The following is a 16,369-nucleotide window of genomic DNA, read 5'->3' on the forward strand; positions in this document are numbered from 1 at the left end:
TGGTTGACGAATGGATGAGTAGAACCTTGTGGGAATTCCCTTGAACACCCATATCCTGGGATGCTTATGTGCTCACTTGAGGGGCAGTACACCTCAAGTGTACTGGCCCCTCAGGTGAGCACCTCACCTCTCCATTAATGTGTCTGGACTGAGGTTGAACCTCATCTTCAGTGACATTTTGGAGATGTGGAGGTGCTGTGGATCCTGCAAGCATTCTAAAATCATGTGATGGGTCCACTCTGTAGTGCTGATGAACAACAAACACCAACCCATCGTGGCATACACCAGTAAGCAAGGATGAGAGTTTCCTATCACTTCTTGTTGGCGAACACTGCAAATTGACGTGTGCTGTTGGTGTGCTCTGCTCTTCAGTGCCAGATCTTTGGGTGGCCCTGGAGGCTGCCTTCCAACACTGCTGGGACAATCTAGGTTTATACCTTTCTTCCATTCAATCTAATCTTCTGATTGATCAACAGTGCAGCTCCTACAAGAGAGATAATTGTATTGCAGTACTGCACAGATGTCAGAGTACCTCTAAAGTACTAGGGAAGTGGGTCATCTCTGATTGGTTTTGTAAATTGTATCTTTGTCAGAGTTCCCGTGGAACCTCACTTAGGGTGACAAATAAAAAGACGGATAAATCTGGCCAATACAAATGATAGATTCAGATTACAGTGGTACCTCGACATATGAAATTAATCCGTCCGAAGCAGCCTTTGTATCATGAGGTTTTTGTATCTTGAACCGCATTTTACATGTAAAATGCCTAATCCGTTCCAAGCCCTACAAAAACACCCCAGTAAATTTTATAAAAATAAAGCTAAATTGACCAATAACAATGAAATACTACAACAATTTGAACCATTTCAAGACTTACTTAATACCTACTCGTACTACTAATATGTACGTACCTGTAAAGTAAAGTTTGTATTAAGTGTACATGGTATACAAGAAATACTATACGTACATACATAACGTATGTAGGAAAATGTGGAACCTTACCTTTCGAGTGAGTCTATCCTCCGAAAGTGGCGACAGAGGAGGAGGACAAATGGCAGAAAACTTCTTATAGTACGTACACTTAACTTTACGAAACACATTAAAAAATGTCAGGAAACACTAAACTAAACTTTACGAAACACATTAACAAAACTGTAACACTTAACTTTACAAAAAACTTAAAATTAAATTTTTTTTTAATTTTACATTTTTGGATCTTCCTTTTTGCTTACTCCTACTAAAGGCCTCTTTAAAAAATAACTATCCAAGGAAGATTGCTTCTGCCTGCTTTTTCAAAATGCTCCTGAAACGACTCAGGCAAACGTCATCGAACTGCACAAGCATACGACCTGTGTAAGCCTTTTCGGGGTGTCTTTTCTACAAGTGATTGCACCTTATGAAAAGCAGCTAGAGCATCCTTAATTTCTGCCATTATCATAGGGTTGTCCTCCTCCTCCTCGCCGCTGCTAGAGAACTCTTCTTGAACAGCTTTATGTTGCATGGCCTCCAACTCCTTCAGGTCAATCCGTCGTAAGCTCCTCTTGGCTTGATAAGGTCAATGATGTCGTCCTCATCGACGACCAGCCCCATGGTCTTGCCGAGTGCAACAATCTCATCAAGATCTGGTTGCGAAACAGTTTCAGGATCGTCAACTGTTCCTGAATCTGCAGCACCAGCTTCGCTCACGTCGAATCCCTGGAAGTCTCGGGCGGATACGGCATCAGGCCAGAGTTTCCTCTACGAAGAATTCAAGGTTCGCCTCGAAACCTCCTGCCAAGCTTTTGACCGATGATTGGATGCATATCACAACATCGAAATGCTCCTTCCAAAATTCACACAATTTGAGGTTTGTGGTATCGGTGATGTCGAAACATCTCTTGAAAAGATGTTTCGTATACAGCTTCTTGAAGTTCGATATCACTTGCTGGTCCTGGCCTGGAGGAGAGGGGTGGTGTTAGGCAGAAGATAAAAAGAACCTTGATGAAAGAATACTCGCTAGGATATCTCCTCGAGGCCAGGAGGGGTGTGAGCAGGGGCATTGTCCAACAACAGCAGACATTTCAGAGGGAGGCACTTCTCTTCCAAGAATTTCTTCACTGTCAGGCCGAAACACAGATTTACCCACTCGGTGAACAAAAGTCTCGTTACCCAGCCTTTTGCATTAGCCCTCCACATCACTGGAAGCTTCTCTTTTAGCACTTTGTGGGCCTTGAAGGCTCGAGGAGTCTCCAAATGATAGACAAGTAGGGGCTTCACCTTGCAATCCCCACTGGCATTCAAACAAAGTGCGAGCGTAAGCCTGTCTTTCATAGGCTTATGCCCGGGTAGCTTCTTTTCTTCCTCCGTGATGTACGTCCGACAAGGCATTTTTTTCCAAAAAGGCAGTCTCATTACAGTTGAAGACTTGCTGAGAACTGTAGCCTTCCTTGATGTCATCTCGTCGAACGTCTTAATAAAGGCTTCGGCGCATTTCGTGTCCGAGCTGGCCGCCTCCCATGCCGCACCACCGAATGGATGCCATTCCGTGTACGGAATTTTTTCGAACCACCCATGAGAGTCTTGAACTCTGGGGTTGGCGCCGATGTCCCTTCTCCTCCGTCGTCTTCGGCCTGGGCAATCAAATTGCCGAAAATAGCGCTGGCCTTGTGGCAGATTGCCGTCTTGTTTATCATATCACCAGCGATTTCTTTGTCTCTTACCAGGCAAGAAGCAGCCTTTCCATCTCGTCGTGCACGTGGCTCCTCTTGCTAGACAAAATAGTCACGCCCTTGGAAGGTGTAGCTGCTTTGATGGCATCCTTCTGCTTAAGGATGGTGCCTATTGTCGATGGATTTCGGCCATATTCCTTGGCGATCACACTCAATTGCATGCCAGCTTCATACTTTTTTAATTAACTCCATCTTTGTCTCCAAAGAAAGCATCCTCTTCTTTCCTTCTTCAACTTTCTTGGGACCCACCAACTACGTAATAGTACGTAATTAAGTTATGTAGTACGTATACGTATGTAGTAAAGTTCTCACACAACACAATAAAGTAGTACTACAACGAATTCACTAATGAATTTATGTTAATAAATGAAATCATATAGAACGAACGAATTACACGTGCTTACGATTACGATGATGCCGCTGAGTTGCCGAAAAAGCACGCCGCTACGTAGATGCATGATGGGATCATGGGAGAGATGCTGACCAATAGGAGAGCAGGATCTTATGGCGGTGGCTAGCATCAGAAACCAATGGAAGAGCTGGAGGATGGTGGCGAGTCTACTCAGTTGGCGGCGTGCGAGTTTTAAAATTGATATCGGTGGTCCGGGCGAATCTCGGGACTTTACAGCAACAACCTTTTGTATCCTGAACTATTTTCGTATGAAGAGCAAAAAAAATCTTCGTATTTGCTTTCGTATCTCGAGTTTTTCGTAAGTTGAGCCTTTCGTATGTCGAGGTACCACGTATAAACTGTTTAAAAGGAAAGTGGAATGTTAAAAGGAAAGTGGAAACAGTTACATCTTAACAGCCTAAGCTCACAACTGGAATCTAAACTGAGTGACCACCACAGAGACTGATGGTCACTCAGTTGAGCATCTAGTTGTAGAACTCAGCTGTTAAAAGGAGCGTGGGAAAGAGTTGCATCTTATTCCAGCCTAATGCTCGATGACTGGATTCTAAACTAAGTGACCACCACAGAGACTGACAGTCCACTCAGTTGAGTGTCCCAGTTATAGAGCTTCAGCTGATAAAATGCAACTATGTTCTCCTTTCAACAAAGTTATAACCTGAACCTATCATTTGTATTAACCAGGTTAGGTGCCTTTTGATTTGGCACCCTGTGTGAGGTCACACTTGGTTTTTTTGAGGATTTCCTTTTCGGCCGAGATCTCAGTCTGGCACAGCACTTTATTGCTCTGTAATAACTATGCCAGTCTTAAAAGGAGGTTACAGGAGTCATCACTCCTGTAGCAGAGATGGACATTCCAGGTAGAGATATGACTCAAGAGTCAGGTGAGAATGAGTGCACTATATAAAAACTTGATGGTTGTAGTTCCATAGGAACAGAATAATGTATTTAAAGTAATTTGTATTTTTCTTAGGCATACAAACCACATCTTTTTATCATTATCCCACTTCAACCACCCATCCAGTCTTTGATGACAAAGGAAAAAGGGCTAGGTGACTCCAGGTGAGTAAGGGGATGAGTGGGGAATTAACCCCATCATCCCAGCCCCTTCTTACCACCAGTTAACTATACTTGTAACTAAGTTTCACTGACTGTTTCCAGTTCAAGCTGAGGGGGGGGGGGGGGGGATATACCTGCATAGAAGGCTCTTGTTTGTATTCTTACAACTTGAAAAATTTATTTTTTATACCATTTTTATTATTTGGAATTGACTGAGAACGTTGTAGATTCCAATAAGTATTTTCCTGTTAAAGTTTCAATTAATTTCATTTCCATAGTTTTTGCAATATTGTGGTTTTTTTTTCTGTTTCAGATTATTCAGTAGGATTTGGTGGAAAATTTGGTGTGCAGAAAGACCGACAAGACAAAACTGCAGTTGGCTGGGATCACATAGAAAAGGTTGATCATCATGAAAGTCAGACTGATCACTCAAAGGTTCGTCAAGACATGGTCATTAAATAACCTCTTTGGTTGAGACACTCTCTCTCTCTCTCTCTCTCTCTCTCTCTCTCTCTCATATCTTGCAGGCCAAGATCCTCAAACTCTTAATTCTTAGCTAGTTTTCCACGTTCTATCTTTGTACTGCATCTTGATTCTTCTGGATCTCTTGATCCTGCTGTCCAACCACTGCATCTCCTGTTTTTCTCTTAAGCTCTGAACAGCAGAAAGTGCCACAGTCCTTGCCTTGATTGCCTAAATTTTATAAAATCTAACTACAGTATTGTTGTATTTTGTATATGCAAAAGGTTATGGTGCTACATGGATGCATAGTGTACTATATAACAGTGGTATTCAAGACACGTACCCTAATTCATGGGAAACTTTTTAGCAGACAGCTTTTTACATCATGTGATTCATAACATGTACGCAGGGGGAGGGCACATAAATTTGAAAATGGTATCTCACAGGATGCATTTGAAGTTGCTCATTGTACCTCCTTGATGTAAGTGTAATGAGACAAAATGAAAAAGGTTTATGTAAACATGAATTTGTAAGTCTTTGCTGCCTCAAATCCATGACTTGCCCCCATTTTCTTTAAATTGCTACCAGAAGAGCAAATATAATGCCAGTGTCTTGTCATGAGGCTTTCAGTTTTTATGCAGAAAAAGAATCATAATATTGACCTAAAATTGAGAAATGGTGTGGTACTTATTAGCTAGAATGTGAAATTCTTAGTTTTTAGTGTTTCATACACATTTGAACTGGAAAGTATACATTGCTTACAGGAAAGGCAACAATAAGAAATTTATTAAACCTTATAACAGAGGTATCTAATACAACTTGACAAGCTGACCGAACAACCATGAGTTATTAAGAAAAGAAACTATTCTCTTGATTTTAATTGGGTCAGATATGTAGTCCATCATAAGAGACAGTAGTATTGAAAAGATTAGACTCAGTTGAAAAGGGTGGGTAATTTTGATTTGCTTTGAATCTACACACAAGTTTTCAAGTCCTCCCCAAATAAATCCAAACAAGTCAAAATTGGTGAACTATTTCTTTTCACAGCAACTTTGTAACCTTAGGAAATGCAAAAAAGGATTCAGACAGGTGACTCACCAAGAGACTAAGGTTTTCAAATAAAGAGATAATTGTTTCTATGGTAATAACCATCACCTTTTTAGTAACAATGTAGTTAGCTGGTGGTAGGGGGATGAGTTGGCGAGACCCCCACTCACCTGCCATCAGCAAGAACTTTATATCTTCATCTGCTGTCAAATGAGAATGTCTTGCTGAATTTGCATATTTGTTTTGTTTTGAGTGTTTTGTTGACTTTACCTTGGATAGTGGTGTAAACAAACAGAGGTATGAAAGGCATGAACAATTACGTGGGTCCTTCATGTACTCTGTTAAGGTTTATCTCCATTGTTACTGCTCCCTTGCAAGGGTTGTGATCTGCAACTGTTATAGGAATGTTTGGATGAAAAGGAGGAAGGTTAAAAGTGTTCTCCACTGTTCCCTCCTCACCCCTGAATTTCTCCCTGATCCATTCCACGTGTACATCACACTTCTTAACTGAGAGGGGATTACAATGGGAAGGTGACGTGATCTACGTGCTTACCCTCACTATGCCAACTGCTATGCCTGTAGTTGCTGCTCCTGCTGAGGAACCCAGCACTTTTGAGCCTCTGATAGCATTCATCTTTCCCGTGGGAGATGTCTTTGCAACGTTAACCATGGCTGCTGCTCTTAATAGGAAAGAGTAAGACATGAGAAAAAAGTAAGGTGAAGAAGCACAACTTGTGCATTTCCTCCTCCTCCTCCTCCTCCTCTGTCAAACTCTTCCTCTTTGTTCATCTTGTCTTCTCACCTCTTCCTTTCATAGGAAGAAAAAGTCCAAGAAAACTTTCTCACAAGTAATCCCATTGGATACTGAGATGAATGTTTTTCTCCTTATCAAGGCAGCAGTGTTTATTGACTTATAGATGTTAAATCTACCATAAGTATACCCCGTAAGGGGGTAATGCCATCAGTGCACCTCTGCGATGCACTGTAGGAATTACAAAATGTTCTTTGCAGCATCCCTTCGACCCCTAGCTGCAACCCCTTTCAGTCCTTTTACTGCACCTCCATTAATATTATATTTCTTCCATCTTGCTATCCACTCTCTCCTAAGGATTACTTCACAGCGAAACTGAAAGGTTTGCCTCCTGTTACAGCTTTCAAACCTACCTACTCTCAATTTCCTTTTCAGCGCTGAATGACTTCAAAGGTCCCAGTGCTTGGCTTTTGGCCTAAACTGTATTCCATTGTACCATAAGTAGGGTAGTCACAAGATTACTGAGTATGCTCAGCACCTTAAGTAGGCTAGTGCCTTCTTTTACAACAGCACTTCTAGTGACTCATCCACTTGTTATACCTGCATCACACTTGGTAGAGTCAGCACTCCCCCCTTGCTTGGTGCATGGACTGTGTACCTACAGACACAAGGTACTTACAGGTACTAGGATGATGTGTTTGCATGTGATTGTGCTGGACTCAAGTCTATTACTTTGCCCAATGTTCCCTCCATCACTCCAGAGGACTTGAAGTAGAGTGCAATGTTGATGTGTCAGCTGTCAGTGCCTCTTTTCCACCACCACCTCTAAGTTACCCTTCTGAAAGAATATTGAGGTTCCCAAAATCAGATAATTCCACAACAAAATTATGCTCAGTCAAAACCTGTCTAAAGCAAGCTTTGACCACAGTAATTTGAACATGAGTTGCATTTCAGGAATGCATCCAAGGGTGATCTTGATGGATTAGATTAGGTTCAGGTGGATGCCAGGGTGATATCCCCAGATCACTACACTCATAAGTTCAATGATCTAATGAAGTATTGTTCAACTTGTCCTGCTCAGGCTCTGAAGGTTCAGGTTTTTGTTCTCCAATCCCAATGAGAACAAGAAGAGTTCCTTCCAGAAGAAAGAACAACATACAGTCTGCCCTATGATCATTCACTTGAAGACATTGCTTGATCATTTCCCATGGTATTGATTGATGAACCATGAACAAATGATGACTCCTGGAAAAAATTACCCTACCATAGGGCTCTGTGTTCCAGACAGGTTATCCCTGACTTCTTGTTCATCAGCCAGCACCAGTGGTATTAATCTTGTGACAAGTTTCCCATGAGCATGCTGAAGGTTGGTGCTTTGTACCCACCAGCCTTCAATCTTCTCGGACAGGGAAGATTGCTCTTGGCTCATATACCCTTGTTTCTTGCAAAGCACGCTTGGTAGTCTCTCTCTTATTTTTCTGCATATGTATGGTTTCTAGATTATGTCATGTGCAGATGGGGTGCTTGATAACCCAGGTTATCCCATATCTTCTGAGAAAGGAGTACTGCATGTAACCAAGGATTCTCCCAAAGCATGCTTTAGTAGAGTCACCGCCACCCTTTTGCTTGGTGTGTACAGTCCCTGAACTGTGCATGTACAGTTTAAAAACTGAGTAAAGCGGAGGGCTCAAGGACATAGCCAGGAGATGCATCACGAACATATTCCTAAGGAAAACTATGAGCACGATCGTACGATGTACCATGTACTACACGTCCATGCAGAGGTTCACATACCTGGTCCTGAGGAGGATCACGTACACAGCCATGAGGCAACTCACGTACATAGCTGTGTGAATCCACTTGTTCACAGCCGTGTAATGAATCATGTCCATGGTAACGTATAAGGACAGACGGCACGAGAAATGTCTTGAGGGAGGAGACTGGCCTTGATGGTCAACATCTCTAGACGGAGAACAGCGATACGAGGAAATCTTAGGGGAAGGACACTTAGAAAGTCTGGTCGTCTTGGGAGAAAGAGGCCGAGAGACATGTCCATGGACCCAAAGAGTCTCATGTCCATGACAGTCGTCACCCACACATTCATTATGAGAAATCTAGGAGATGCAGGAGACAACCAAGTGGAAAGCAACTTTGAACTCTTGATCAGTGCTCTATCATCCTTACAGTGAACTCTAGTAGGCTGTAAAGATGAGGAGCCCATAGTCATCTCAAGCAAACTGAGCACGTATGTGTACATGCAATGGAGAGACACGTCCATGTAGAGAAGAGGCATAACACTCCTCTCATTCTCAGAAGAAGAAACAACTAAGTCCTGAATCCTCCAACTCTGACTTGTACAAGTAGAAGGAGATGGAGTGGGGAAGGCTCTCTCCTACTTCGACATTTCTGCTAGGGGGAGAGGAGGAAGGGGGGAAGGCTCCCCTCCCACACTATCTCTATGTTGGGGAACTGCATATCTCTCATGAAAAACGGAGTCCAGTTTATCAAACATTACCTGAAAGAATGTCTCCAAGGGAGGCAGAGCAGATGACAAGAGACGTGGATGATAATGACGGTCACAGCCTGAGATGGAGGGAAAACAGACACTGCAGTGACCTCATAGGCTGAGTGGAAGCTGGGAGTGACATCACGCATTGGCCCACAGCAGCACTAGCCAATGGCCTCACTGGCAGGGAGATACGTAGCGACCCAGCAGACAATGTTGTTGACTGCCAGTCTGGGACTGGGGGAGGCTGGCAAGCAGACAAGAAATGAACCAGCAAACATTCAAATAGGTGAGCCCGTAAGCGTAGGGACACCCAAATCACCGCCATTTTGTTGGACTCCAAATCTGAAACAAAGGGAGCTGGAGGGGTTTGCCTCCTGTCCTGAGGGAGTGTGGTTGACTCCCACAAGAGAGGGGGGCCTCATGGATAAAACTATCCCGTGCACCACCTGGATACTAACAAAGATGAATCAATGGAAGTAAAGGATGGGGACACATGAACAAAAGATGCAGGAGGAAGACTGCTGGAAGAAGAAGACGTCGAAATGTCTGCTTGGAGGTCGAAAAACCTTCCCAAGATGGACAAGCCGACACCCTAAAGTGTTCCCCCTTCTTATAGAAAGCCCCTCTGCTGAGATATAGCCAGGAACGACATTTCAGACATGGATTAGAGACAGTTCAAAAATGCAGCACCTACTGCAAGTCGAATGGTGATCTGTAACAGAAGAAGCCAAAGTCCTGGAACATGGAAATCCCTGAACTCTTGGACAAATACATTGACAGGGCTTGGAACTCTTGGAGGAATCCATGTTCAAAGGACAGGACACACACACACACTCTCTCTCTCTCTCTCTCTCTCTCTCTCTCTCTCTCTCTCTCTCTCTCTCTCTCTCTCTCTCTCTAAAATGCAAAGAAATAGCAGGAAACAAAAACAAAGCAACCGGCTTGGGAAGGAGAGTGCAACATGGCTACCCTCCACAGCGGTTAAAAAAAAAAGACTGATGCGTCGGGCGGTCCCAAGCTTGGTTGGTTCCAGTTGGCACTAGAAGATTTATTATTAAAAGGAAAAGGTTTTTAAGCTAGAAAAGATGCAAATTGATTAAAAATTTGTCATTTTTATGGTTTGGTCTGCTCTAGTACACTATGAGGCCTCAGAGGTACATAATCACAGAAAGCTCATGCAAGCTCTTCTGTGACCTCCATTTGTTTCTGTTTTTACCTTTCACAGGGAGTCTGCAGTACAGTTTCCAGCAGTTCAGAACCATTCTATTGATGAGCCAAGAGCATGGGAGTTACAGATTTGACTGATCTTACGAAAGTCTACAGGTATGGACCATGATTCCAAAACAGTTACAAGTTACCTCAAATTGTTTTGATATGAAAAGTTTTTTTGATTGAGGACTATGATTTTACATTAATAATTGTCAACAAAATGAGAGTTCCCCCTTTCACTACTTGCTCATTTCTCTTGCAAAGCTGCTCATGAATATATATAGACCAAAGAAATAATTACGGTAACATACAGCACAATGACTAAACTTTACATAGAGCACAAGATACCAAATCATATTAGATAATGTACAGTAAAGTAGTACAGTATGTGTAATCTTACCTTGAAGATGATGTTTGAAGCATTAGTGAGGCCCAAGAGGGATTGTGGGGACTTGGGCCATTCAGTCCTAGTCAGAATTGTCAAAATTCCATAGGTATGCCAAGGTAGTAAACAGCCATGGTTCAAACTTCTGGAAAGGTGGCTGGCTGAGGCAATCGTACTTCTTTTAATTACAGGTCTTAGAATTTCAGAACATGCTCAGACAATGCAGTAAAGAACTATGCTGCAGTTGCTAAAGGAAAATCCTGGAAGGAACTGTTTTTATACATTTGATCAACAATAATTTCCTTTTCTGTAGTTACATATGAGAGCAATTACATTTCTTTTAACCATATATCTTAGAATTTCACAGCACTGCGTACAGTGAAACAATGAAGCACCATGCAGTCCTTTAAAAAAAAATTCATGTAAGGTACTGTTTGTATATGATTGATTAACATTGATTTGTAGTATGTAATATTAATAACCTATTCTTAAGTAAGGTATGCACAGTACACATGACCCCAGTGAACCTTTAACTAAATTTCTCATAGTTTCTGAGCACATAAATGTCAGATGAACAAGCATGATACTAATATTATATTAAAAACTATGTATGTACAGCAAATACGTACATTACATTATGTAACTATTGTACACGGTAGTTTAGAACTTTTAAACACATGAGAAAACATGCACATAGTACTTTATTTGCAAAAGTAAAAATACACTAAAATACAAGAATTTTTAGCTGCGCATGGAAATATCCTATTGTTAAGACCGAAGGTTTGTGAGCTATGAAAAATACAAATTGATTCTAAAATTTGTCATTATGCTGGACTCAGATACATTAAGTAACAAAATCCAGTAATATGAGTTCTGGTGAGAAATGCTGTAATGATAAAGTTCTTTCAAAATAGTGTATAGAAAAGCTTTGGAGAGTCCAAAAGGATTTCTTGTTTTAATAGAGATGAGCAAGAAAGAACCTGGCAATTCTTTCCTACAGAAAGCTGTACTACTATATTGTCACTCGCTAAGTATTTTTGTTTGCTGTTGTTTTTCAAAAGTTGTGGGTCAAGATGCTGTTACTGCTGCATTAAGGCTAATGATAAGTGATGTATTTTGTCATGAAGCAGGTACTACAATCAGATTTTTTATATCATTATGTTTATATATACAAATATGTACTGCATGATCTTTCAGGGCTTTGGAGGTAAATTTGGAATACAGAAGGATCGTATGGATAAAGTCGCCCATAGTATTCAGAACAGCCTGGCCAGATAGGAACCAACTATGAACCTACAAAACCAGCTCCACCACAAAGTATGCAATTTCTTCTCAGTTTTGTTGTAACCAGAAAGTTTGAATGTAATCACTGAGTTCATATGGGTGGATGAGATATAAATTCCCTTGATTGGATAGTATCTGGATAAGTATAATAATGCTGGTATGAGATAAAATTTTTCATTGCAAACCAGATAATCATGATTAGCACTCTTTGTGGCCATAAAATTACGCTCGGGATCCAAGTGTCGTCTCTACCAATGGTAGACACCCTCTTGCAAATTAAAGGTAGATCTCAGGGTCTCTGGTTTGTGATGCTTTTTCACTACTTTTTAGAAAGTTCCCAGGTGGTCCCACTGTCACAGTGTTTCCTTAAATTGCCTTTATTAATTTTCTTTATAATTTTGTACATTTTTGCATGTAATGGCAAGTCCCCGGGTTACGACGGGGGTCCGTCCGTTCTTGAGATGCGTCGTAAGCCGAAAATCGTCGTAAGCCGGAACGACGCTTGGAAATATGTCTTAAACTAATAAAAAGTTATAAAAACCGTTACTTGTAATCCTTTGGTTACACTACATGTTGTTTCCTGTAGTTTTATGTACAACCTGGAGTTATTTTCATAAAAGAATGCTGGTTCTTGAAGGTAAAAACTATTGTAATCCTCTGGTGACACTACATTCTTGAAGTTTTATGTACAACTGGAGTGATTTGCCAAATCTTGAGGGCTACAAGAAAAACAGCTGATTATCTATTTACGTAATCATATAGACTAATTAAAGTAAACGTATCTTTAAATAGGCTTATATAGTTAGTATCAACAAAACATTTCCTGCTATGAGTCAGAGGCCGTTTAATGAAACGAACACTTCTCTGTCCTATCTGTTCAGAAAATAAATGTTACGTCAATCCCCGAGACGGTGACCATTGTTGCCAAGGCCTCTCTCTCTCTCTCTCTCTCTCTCTCTCTCTCTCTCTCTCTCTCTCTCTCTCTCTCTCTCTCTCTCTCTCTCTGATCAAATTACACTGGAACTTTGACATACGATTGCCCTAATATACGAATGTTTTGAGATACAACAGAAAATTTGCAAAAATATAAGCTTTGATATAACAACGAAAATATTTGAGATACGATTTTGCGATGAGGTTGTTAGTTGTATAGGCGACCGATAATGGCGTTCAGTCTGTTTGTTTGTTGGTGCTGCATGTTAACACGTCGTTGTTTAGTTCGTTGTATTTGCGCCTATTTTTCGTGTTATTTTGTCTATTTTATTATTAACCATGGGTCTCAAAGCTAAAGACAAAGCAGGTGATAAGAAAAAACCCAAGAAAATGATTTCGATGGAAGCAAAACATGAAATTATAGCAAAGCATAAAACCTTCCAAAGGCATCACCATTATTTCTAAACTACAAACTGATTAAATAAAAAAATAAAAATTAGTTTAGCAATGTTATTTCATTTGTGTTTATTACGTAGTTATTAGTGTACATACGTAAATAAAAAGAGAACAAATCGTTCCCTGCCACCCTTCCCTACCTCCTCCCCTGCTGGCCTTACGTCTCATCTTTCGTTGTGGTAAGTAAAATTTCTTTCTTTTTTTAATTGATTTTATTAACATTTATTATCAGTTATCACATTGCTGTTATTTTATCATTATGTGTTGTTTATTACTCGTTATTTGTGTATAAATTGTGTATATTATATGTAATTTAGCTGTGTTTAGGTGTGGTTTCATACCGCTAGAACGGATTAATACATATTACATTATTTTAAATGGGAAAAAATGCTTTGAGATACAACTGTTTTGATATACGACGATGGTAACGGAACAAATTAAATTCGTATGTCAAGGTTCCAGTGTACTGGATAATGTCTCTCTTTGGATACTTCGATTTTGCCAAATCTTGAGGGCTACAAGAACAGTTGATTACTATTTACGTATCATATAGACTAATTAAAGTAAACGTATCTTTAAATAGGCTTATATTATTAGTATCAACAAAACATTTACTGGCATGAGTCAGAGGCCGTTTAACGAAACGAACACATCTCTGTCCTTAACTCGGAGCGTCGGAAGACCACCTCTCTCTCTCTCTCTCTCTCTCTCTCTCTCTCTCTCTCTCTCTCTCTCTCTCTCTCTCTCTCTCTCTCTCTCTCTCTCGTTGTAATCTAACCAGAAACTTCGTTTTGTTATTATTACTGGAAACAAGCAATGATTTTTTTCATTATTTGTGCTTTTGGACTGGTTATATGTAAACTTTGCGCCACCGCAAGCTAGTATGTATTCATTCGCTCGGAAAAAAACTAGTTCCGCATATGAGGCGTCACTAAAAAATCATAGAAAAATACGACATAAAATGTGTCGAAAATCATCATAACCTCAAAATTTTTGTTGTAATCTAACCAGAAACTTATTTTTATTAATATACTGTGCTAAACTATAAAGGATTTTTATCATAGTATGAGTTTTTTAAAAGCGTCGTTAACTCGGAGCGTCGGAAGCGTCAGCGTCGTAACCTCGGAACAAGCGTCGTAACCCAGGACGGATTTTCCATTGAATATTTAAGAAAAAGCGTCGTAACCTCGGAATGTTGTAAGCCGGAACCGTTGTAACCCGGGGGACCGCCTGTACACTATTAAAGGCGGGCCCTCGGTTAGTGACAGGGGTTCCGGTTTTACAGCCTACAGCCGCCGCACACCTTTCAAAATTCTAGACCAGTCAAACGGCGCCGTAATCCCACAATGGCACAATAAGTAAAAATTATATTATGCAGTAGTACTATAGAATTTACTGTATAGTAGTACTGTACAGTACATTATAGTACAGTCATACCCCTTCATACGAAAGTCCCTACGTACGAAAAATCCAGGTTACAAAGGTAAAGATGAAATTTTTTTTGCTTCTGTGTACAAAAATAATTCAGGCCATGAAAGGGTTTACTGTAAAGTCCGAGATTCGCCCAGGCCACCGGAGAATTTTAAAACTAGAGTATGTAAAGTTATAAGAAGTTTTTATAAAGGTACAGGCAGCTGTAGTGTTCAAGTTACGATAATTCGTCTTACGATAATCCGATTTTATGAGAGACCAAATTACAATAGCTAACTTTATCCCATCTAGTTACATAAGTTCAAAAACAGCAAAAGAGAATGATGAAAGTATGGTTTTAACGTTTATATTTGTTGCGTAAACGTGTACAGCCATGAATAACCGAACGAGAAACAACTTTTTTCTTGTAAGTACAACGGAATTGGATAACAACATCCATTTGGTGGTTGTATTTCAATCATCGTACTGTGGTACACTATTACCGTAGTTGTTATAAATGACATTATGTAGAATAGGACTGAGATATCTTAATGTAATAACTTTATTCTCTATAGATCAAAGATCAATCGGGAAATAATACTTTTAAATTTAAACTTAGTTATAGCTGAAGCTTTGAGAAACTGTTCAAGCTGCTAATGACCATTATCGTTGCCAATAGTTATAGCTGAAGCTGACTGAACCGTTCAGGCTGTCTAATGACCAGTATCACGCATCGGCAACAAGGATAAAAACTCCAGTAACGTTTGCCATCAAACACAAACCGTAGATAAAATTGAAATAAAATAATTTTAATCAAAACTACTGTGCTTGAAAGAACACATTTTACTGTTGGTTTCACGCCGATAAAAAAGTTGATAACGTAAAGTTCGTATTACGATGATATAAACGAAAATTGCGAACGGAATCACATAATTTTTTTTTTACTCAATAAACATGCCATGCCGCCAACGTAACTCTTTAAAAAAAAAAAATTAGTTCATAATCACAACGAGATCTATTCAAGTCTATTTCCACCTAAAAACACGTCATATAAGGAAAAAATAACCTTGTCTTATATAGTCAAGTATCTAGATATTCATTTATGCTAACGAGAAGCAAGAAAATTTTTTCAGAATTGCAATAAATATGGCGAAACAAACTCGTATCGCCATCAGCTGATTTCCAAACCAAAACATTGGCTGAGTCGCATGATACGCGAGTATGTAGGGTACTTAATTCCTATTCCTTTTATAATTTGTAAAGTTTTGGTTGCTTTTGTATTGGTAATTATAATTATCAAAAGATAAGCTAACAAGTCCTTTTGTAAAAAGTAAATTTTTAAGATTTCAATGCTGTGTTTAGGTTTTGCTTATTTCAAGTTTAGATTGCCTTGTAGAGACGATTGTTGCAGATTAAAATTACTTCTTTTTGAAGTACAGAAAACTCCTGTATCTACAAGAGGTATAGCTGAGCAAAGCTTCTGGTAAAAAAACTGTTCTAAAAATCATCCCCAAAAATACATATTTACAGGCGGCCCTCGTTTAGCGGCAGGGGTTCCGTTCCTGGCCACAGACGCTGAGCGATTTTAAAGCCTACGGCTGCCGCACACCTTCTTTCGAAACTCTAGACCAGTCAAAGGCGCCGTAATCCCACAACAGCGCAATAAGTAAAATTATATTTATGCAGTATAGTACTATAGAATTTACTGTACAGTACATGTGGGTGTCTAGAGTATGTAAAGATATAA

The 16,369-nt window shown here is 40.0% G+C and overlaps 2 protein-coding genes across 6 annotated transcripts in view; one reads left to right on the plus strand and one right to left on the minus strand.

Annotated features, from left to right (window-relative positions):
- The window catches only part of LOC135210646 (src substrate protein p85-like), a 108,686-nt gene extending 96,774 nt beyond the window's left edge, over positions 1-11,912 (plus strand). The window contains 4 exon segments of the mRNA XM_064243432.1: positions 3,932-4,001; positions 4,490-4,611; positions 11,737-11,788; positions 11,791-11,912. Of these exon segments, the coding sequence (XP_064099502.1) occupies positions 3,932-4,001; positions 4,490-4,611; positions 11,737-11,788; positions 11,791-11,912 (366 nt within the window).
- LOC135210888 (src substrate cortactin-like) overlaps positions 1-16,369 on the minus strand; it is a 354,847-nt gene that overhangs the window by 326,196 nt on the left and 12,282 nt on the right. The gene's annotated exons all lie outside the window — the stretch shown is intronic.

The sequence above is a fragment of the Macrobrachium nipponense genome, chromosome 4 (genome assembly GCF_015104395.2).
Source record: "Macrobrachium nipponense isolate FS-2020 chromosome 4, ASM1510439v2, whole genome shotgun sequence".
NCBI lineage: Eukaryota > Metazoa > Arthropoda > Malacostraca > Decapoda > Palaemonidae > Macrobrachium > Macrobrachium nipponense.